Source organism: Fulmarus glacialis, unplaced genomic scaffold (genome assembly GCF_000690835.1).
Source record: "Fulmarus glacialis isolate BGI_N327 unplaced genomic scaffold, ASM69083v1 scaffold20304, whole genome shotgun sequence".
In the NCBI taxonomy this organism is placed as follows: Eukaryota; Metazoa; Chordata; class Aves; order Procellariiformes; family Procellariidae; genus Fulmarus; species Fulmarus glacialis.
In genome coordinates, this window is record NW_009207663.1 from 723 (window position 1) to 8322 (window position 7600).

General features: G+C 52.2%; 1 protein-coding gene across 1 annotated transcript in view; it reads right to left on the reverse strand.

Annotated features, from left to right (window-relative positions):
• Positions 1-7036, reverse strand: part of LOC104075641 (chromosome unknown open reading frame, human C20orf96) — a gene marked incomplete at its 3' end in the record, with an annotated part of 7644 nt that extends 608 nt beyond the window's left edge. Inside the window, exons 1-9 of the mRNA XM_009576212.1 lie at positions 6988-7036; positions 6496-6638; positions 5784-5942; positions 5188-5287; positions 4597-4754; positions 4369-4470; positions 3387-3470; positions 2972-3090; positions 35-82 (exon numbers count right to left, since the gene is read on the reverse strand). Of these exons, the coding sequence (XP_009574507.1) occupies positions 35-82; positions 2972-3090; positions 3387-3470; positions 4369-4470; positions 4597-4754; positions 5188-5287; positions 5784-5942; positions 6496-6630 (905 nt within the window). The remainder of the gene's footprint in view (positions 1-34; positions 83-2971; positions 3091-3386; positions 3471-4368; positions 4471-4596; positions 4755-5187; positions 5288-5783; positions 5943-6495; positions 6639-6987) is intronic.
• Positions 7037-7600: the final 564 nt, after the last annotated feature.

Genomic DNA, 7600 nt, shown 5'->3' on the forward strand with positions numbered 1-7600 from the left:
AGTGAGGGGCAGGGCCGAGCGTGAGGTGAGCAGCGTCTCCTTTGCAGGGATGTTGAGGACCCCCTCGGTATCCGGCGTGCACCTGAGCAAGAGAGAGTTAGGAGGGGCAAAGGAAAGAGCGGGAATAAGCCACTGTGCTTCGGCTGGTTCGGTGCGAGGAGGAGGAGAAGCTCCTGCGCGGCCAGGGCGGGAGGTGGGTGACTGCTCGGATGCTCTGTGCAGCCCACCCAGAGCTCGGAGGCGTCCTGTCCCCTGCATGGCAGCTCCATCATCAGAGGGCAAGAGATGGGTGGAGGGAAGCCTGCCTTGTGTTAGCTGTGCCACCTCCTCTGCGTCCCCAGGGTCCGGGACTGGTTTTCAGTGGGGAGAGACCAGATGCTTGTTCTGGGACACAGGACAAAGCAAGCAGCTGGGGGAGCAGGGGAAAAACCCTTTCAAACCAGATGAGGGTTGTTGTGCACAGCCCCTGTTCAGCATGAACCAGAGCCCAGCCCAACCTCCAGCTCACCCCAGCACTATTTTGCTTGTCGGCTCACCCTTCATGGTCTACCCCGGCCACTAACCACTCTGCCTACAAAAGAAATCGTCTCCCAGCCCGAGCCCTGCTCCACGGCCCTGCCTTAGACTGGGCTTGCAACTGAGCCCTCTGCAAGGCAGGCTCGGTGCTCACTGGCCTTCCCGCAGAGGCAAAGCCAGATGTAACCCCTGGGGCTCCAAGAGGGAGAAGGAATGAAATTAGCCGCCCCTCACTGTCAATCCCGAAAGACAAACAGAAGCAGAGAAAGCCTGTCGGAGCAGCCAGGTACATCTGCTTTCTCGCAGAGAGAGGACAAGCACAGCGAGCTGGGCTTGCTCAGAGCTGTGCTCATCCATCTCCGTCTCAGTCCAGGACAAACTGTGCGTCCAGAGTGCGTCCAGCGCAGGGCTCGAAGCTGCTGTGAAATCTACCCAGGGCCCCTTGGAGCAAGAGGATTTTTAACAAGGGGAAACTGAAATGCAGATGGGAATGGGTACGCAGGGGGTTACAGCTCCTCCGGGCTCCACATGGGGACCCAAGGAGGGCCCAAGGAGGCCCAAGCAAAAGTCCTGGGCACCTACACACCCTTACACTTCCAGGCTGAGTGCAGCTTGTGTCTGATTTTGCTCTTTCAAGAAGCACACCCAGTGTCTGGAACCAACGGGTTAATTAGAAAAAACGACCGGCTGGTGAAGTCGTGTGAAAAGTTGCAGGGAGGTCAGTGGGAAAGGGCTGAGGGATGGCCGAGAGGGCTCTGGCACGGGCTCCCGCCTGTCAGGGCGGGTAAGCACCAAATGCCTGACTTGTGATGTTACAGAAACTTTCCACTTGGGCCTTCCTGCTATTTTTAACTCTTCTCCCAGCCACCCTCAGTAACCCCAGCCCCACCAGCTGTCGAGGCTAATTAATTCTCCTTTTTTATCATTTTTTTATCGGAAAAAAAATTAAGTTGCACTAATCCATCACACAGCTGCTTGCCTCCCCCCGTGGTCTCCTGACATGTTCCAGGCTTTCCTCCTGCTTCGGCTCATGCCTCCGCAGCACTGCAGCCATACCTGGCTTCCAGCTAATACCCAGGCCCTGGAGCAGGAGATCCAGCCCCTCTTGTCACCTGCACCACCACCGCTTTGCTGGGTGAGCATCTGCTCATCCCAAGGGATGATATTTTCATGCAAAATAATGCCCACGTACACATGAGGTGCAGAGGAACTGAAGGGTTGGCCTGCACCTGCAGCGGCAGGACCCGCTGGAAAGGAGTGACTCCGTTAACAGACATCTCTGTGCCAAGAACAATTTGTATAGGCAGTTGCTGTAAATAAACGCGCATATGCACGCTGTTCTGCACACAACTACGGGTTTCAGGCTACAGCATACTTGAGATTTAAACACATTTGACCCATTTTTTCTCAGGTTTGCACCCCGGGTCAGCGGACAGCACAGAAAGCCAAGGCACCTCAGCAGCTCTAAATCATTTGTGATTTTGTGATTTGCCCTGTCCTGTGCGGGACCACGCTGCCACGGGACAAGGGGCAGCGCTACACCTTCAGCCTGCCATGGGTTTGGTGGAAAATACCTTGTCACAGCTGTCTGTTGGTACGCTTCAGCCTAGACTTGGCCAGTCTGGGTCTGTCCCTGGAGAGGAGAGCCCAGTATTCCTGTGATCGAGCTAGCAGGGCCTTCTCCCCATCAACGCTAGGTGAGGATTCACCTTACACTTTGTAATTCTTATATCCAGTATCAGCGCACACTGGTAAGCAGGAGTGGGGATTACCCACAACCTCCACTCGGGAAGTAATTAGCTACCAGGGAACTGGGGCAGGAAAAGAGCAGTGAGAAAGATAACAAAGTTTTGCTTTTTTGCTGCCAGCCAATGTTGCCAACACATTTTTTTACCTATGAGGGAAATGGCTGCCCATCTTTGTTCTCCCAGAGCGCTTTTCACACAACCAGCCATTTCACACAACCAGCAAGGCGGCTCTAGGTGGGCAAGACCTGCCCAGATAGGGATGCTCCTCAGGAGCCTGCCCCTTCCCTCAGTTTTGTTTCCCAACCACAAAGTGAAAACAACAATAAAGTAAGAGTCAGCATAGGCACAAAGGCCTTGAAAAGCTCTGCTGGCCCTGACTGTCCCCAGCTGCAGCCACTAATAAACTGCACTCGCAGGCTGCACAAAGGGAAGCCCAGAAGAGAGATGTGATGTGACCAAGGCTGACCGCACATCGGTATTAGAGTTGTGGCTAGTTCCTAGCTGCTCTTAGGCAAGACCACTAGACCCTGCAGCCGTCTTCCCAAGCAGAACCCAACACAACTGTGGGTTTATACCCCGGGCTGGGTGTGGGTTTAACAGTGACGTCTGTGGAAACGATGGGGTAAGGTTATTAGCACCCAGTGCCAAAGACTCTGCCACCCAAGGCCACAGAGAAAGGGCTGTGCATGCCCACTGACCAGCCTTACTTTGGTCTGCGGAGAAGAACGTCAGCAAAGATCAGCTCTCTCGGGTCTCTTGCACTCTGGCGGAGTGTCTGGATGCTTCTCTTCAGCTCACCAATCTCCTCTTCCAGGTCCTTAATAATCTGAATGAACGACATTTCTAAGAGTTCTTTACTTTGCAAGAGAAGCAGGAATTAAAAGTTTTAGAGATTTTGCAAACAGCAGAGCTAGAAAACATCCCTCGTGCAAGTAAGCCCCTAACAAGCTTCCTGAAATACCTGCTGGACTGCTCGTCCTCAGGATGTCCTAACAGCCCACTGACTCCAGTGGAAATGGAAGGCAATGTACCCCACTAAGGCAGACAAAATCCTCACGAAGGGCAAGGGCTGAGGATGGCTGGCTCTGCTGCACTGTGCTGGTTCTTCCCCAGCTCGCTCACCTCCCTTTGCCTCAGTATTTCATGTCGCAGAACATGATTGTTTATCACCATCTGCTTCAGGCCATCCTGGTGCAGCAACATCTTCTGTGTGGGTGAAGAGAAGAAAATCAGCTGAAGAAACTCCACAGTAACCACCAGCATGAAACCCCGCCAATGTCAGGTGCCAATGCTGGCCGTGCCCAGATGCGTCACTCTTCAAGAAAATAATTTCTGCTCGCATAAGGTTTGGGTTCTGGCTCTAGAAAGAGCCTGTCATTGAGATCACGTTGTGCTGATCATGGAACAAGACTGAGGAACTCAAGAGATCCAGTTCAGTTTCCCAGGGAAAGCTTATTAATATTGCTTGGGTTACTTATATCACCTGTGCTTACGGTTTCACCTGTAAAAGGGCACAGCAGCTCTACATCAGAGCAGGCTGTAAATGGAGTCAGTAATTAATATTTTCTTAGTGCTCTCAAGCTGCTAACCCAGAAAAAGTGCTAAGCACATCATGCGAGCAGGAACCGTGCAACAGGAGTTCCTCCTATTTTGGGAAGAATGACAGCAGTCCCTGCTCTGTAGTGCTGCATATAGTTGAATTTTCTCATGAATTTATTACAAACACATGCGCACTGCCACAGCAGTGTCACAGCCAATTAGTGAAGCAGCTACCTAAATAATGTAATAAAACAGGGACCATAAAAGCAGGGTGAATGTTGAGTCAGTGCACTCACCTCCGCGCAGCAAACTCTCAGGAGCGAGTCTGAGAATATTTCAACACGTCAGACTACAGCAGCAACTCAGAAGCGCTTCTCATGCACCCTCCCAGCCTGACGAACAGCTCCAGTACGGCATCAGGAGGGGAGCAGCGATGCTCTGTTACCCTTTGGGCGCTGGCTGCACCATGCTTTTGCTAACGGGCAATGTGTGGCAGCCCCTGCCTTGTCTCCCAGCTCCCAGAAACCGATCCCCCTTGCTGGGACGTCACATGAACTCCACAAACCTCCACGACTTTCTGTAATAGTGCCTCTTGTTCTGCCCGTGCCTTCTCTTCCAATTCCTCCAAGATGGCCTTCCCCATTTCTTCTGTCTTGTCTATCTCCTCCTGAGAACAGCAGGAAGCAGCGCACAGAAACAACAGGAGCGTTAGGCAAGATACTATTGCATTCTTTCCTCCCCTGCCCTCTCCTTCCTCCCTGGCAACGCTGCAGGGAAGGGGAGGTCTCAGCACCTGCTGTTGCTCCTTCAGGTTCTGGATGCTGTGCTGCAGAAGGACTATCTGGACAGCTTGTTCCGGATACTGCCTGTTGGTGTAGGTCCGCAGGATGCTGAGCTTGTCCTGGAGAACCTGTACCTTTGATGTGACTTCATCCAGCTGCTGCTGTAGCTCTGATTGAAAGTCAAAACAGAAAATCTCAACCCAGGGGTTCCAGAGCTTCGCTTCTTCACTGAGCTAAGGAGTCTGTCCTGCATCTGCCTGAGCCCTTCTTTGTCCAGAGATTACACAGCCCATGGGGAGTGGGAACGGCCACCCCACGTCAGACCACCTTGACCAGATCCTGCCCCAACAGGACAGTGCAAACAGCTGCCAAGGAGGCGATTCTTCCGACCCCCTGAGCACAGACTGCCGGCTGTCACAGGGCTCTCTCCCTCCTAACAGGCTGATGGGAGGATCATCCCCATAGAGCAAATGGGATTCATTTTCAGAAATGGAATTGTTTGACATTTATAAGATCAACACAGTGTCTTTAACCTAAGAAGGTGGAAAGCAAAGGTAACATGGTTGTATAGACTGCATTTCATAGTAATGTGAGCAACTCACTTCCCAGACTCTTTTCCATTGCTTCCTCCATTTCCTGGAGCTCTGCCCTTGCAGTATCCAGCTGGTTCTGATTGAAGGTCTGCACTATTGCCTTCACTGTCTGCACAGGGAGAAATCCAGTCACTGCTCATTCCACAGAGCTCTGACACGTCCCCCTGCACCATCCCTGACCTTCCTCTCCCGTGCTGTTGCTTGCATTAGCAGCACAGAGGAATCCGTCGCTGCGGCTGGTGCCAGCTCATGCACGGGAGCTGCTCTGGGGAGCAGAGTGGCTTCAGGAGCCAGCTGGAGCCAAGGACATTATGGAGGGATGGATTTGGACTGTTACAGGGGTGACTACTGTTGCTTGGAACAGTTACAGCCAGGGTGCTGTTGCAGCTTTAAAACATGGGCACAAAACAAGAGCACCACACAGGATCTTTGGGCATCAGAGAGCTCCCCCCAGGGCTGGGGATGCTCCCGTCTGGGGATGCTCCTGTGACACTCGGTGCAGTGGAAGGGGCTCTGCAGAACCTGACCCTGCTCCAGTACTAACGAGTAATGGGAAGTTCTGCACTCTGCTGAATTGGGTCTGTTGGCCAACCCTAAAGTCTCACCTGAAATACTTCATACTGCTGCAGCAGGCCCCTGGCTTGCTTGGCAGTGCTGTCATCAGTGCGCTGGATGTCCTTAATCAGCTGGCAGTTGATCTCTGCCAGGCGGCCACTGCGCTGCTTCAGCTCCTCGATGGCATTTTTCTTCAGATTGGTCAGATTCTGTGGGAATTTGTGGATTAAAGTGTTGCGGATTCCACCATTCCCACCTGCCCTAAGTCTTCTTAGCATCGTCTGCCGTCCCCGGGACATTCCTGTCCCACGGTAACAGCAGTCTCACTGCTGAGGCACTCTGACTTCCCCCATACAGCACACCCCTGCTCCCACATTCCTTACTGCCAGCTGCAGGATCATTATATCCATCCTTCACCTACTAAAAAGCTGTGGTCATGTCCTCCACCTCAACCTTCTCTTTGCTACACCGAGAAAATCTGATACCGACAGCCTTTTCTAACAGGTCACATTTCCTAAATCTCATCCCTCCAACTGCTACAGTCTGGACTCTCTCTTGGTTCCTCTTAATTTTTCTTGATAGGCAATATCAAGGTTAGATTTCACCCACATTAAGCAGAGCAGCATAATTACCCCCAGCGTATTAATAAATAAACACATGCCATTTTGCAAGAGTGAGTCAGGCTGCTAGAATTTCCTCCATAAAAGCAGCGGGGTAGGATTTGCTACCTACATCCCAGCACTGGATATTTGTGGCACGTACTGTGGTAATTTTGATCTCTTCCAAGGTTTTAGCTAATTCAGCTTTCTTGAGCGCTAATTTCCTCTGAGTAAAACTTCTGTATTTCTCTTGGGATGATGATGTCTCCGAAGGCAAGGGTGATTTTTTACTCAGCATAAATGCAACTGGTGAAACAAAAAAAAGGCCCGTGCTTATTTCACAGTCCAATCTCAACACCTTACATCTACTCTCTTCCATCATAGGTGGCTGAGGGAAATACAAAGAACAACTGAGAGACTGAATTCAAACATTCTGCAGCCCCAGCAAAAGCTGCTCGCAGTTACAGCCCAGGCGCCGAGCCTACAAAGCACTCCCTGGTCTTTTCTAGTTCTCCCCCTTTATTCTCAACATTTCCCCTTGGGTAATTTTCTTTTTGTGGCTTTTGCTGAACCCAGCAGAAAGCACTGGGTTAACGCAAAAGCGGCACCAGTGGGCACGGACAGCAGGCCGGATCATAAGGGAATCTCTCCCAACCTGGCTTGTTCTTCTCCCCTTTCTTCTTCTTGTCCTCATTGGTGAGCGGTGGCAAAGTCAACCTGCGAGCTGGAGATTTCCTCTCCTCTGCTTCTGTCTTCTGCCGCTTGCTGTAATCCTAAACTCAGCACAACAGCAGCACAGAAAAGATGGGGAGTCAAAGGAGGTTTGTGAGCAAAGACCTCTCTGACTTGACCCACAGTTTGACGCCCCTCCGCAATTCCTCTGGGGCTTCCAGGTGTCCCTTTGAGCTCTTTACCAGCAGCAAACCTCGGGTCTGTTTGAGAGACGCTGCGTTTGTAACCACAGTGCTCTAAGTGCCATAAACCCCACTGGAACAAGAGACTTACTATTCTCCTGAACTCCTCCGTGATACTCGGAACCGGGCCCTGTGCATCCATCTCCGCACAGGCTCTGGAATGACAACCCGTAACCCCAGGGAGGCGGCTGAGCCCCGCAGCTCTGCCCGTCCCCACGGACAAGCCTCCGTGGGTGCAAAGTCAGAGCAGAGAGGCTGTGACACCCCCCGGGCTATGGTATCCTTAATGAACCCCATCTTCACCTACGTCCCCTGCCCCGCGGGGAGCCCCCTCCCCATCCTCCTTGCCCCATG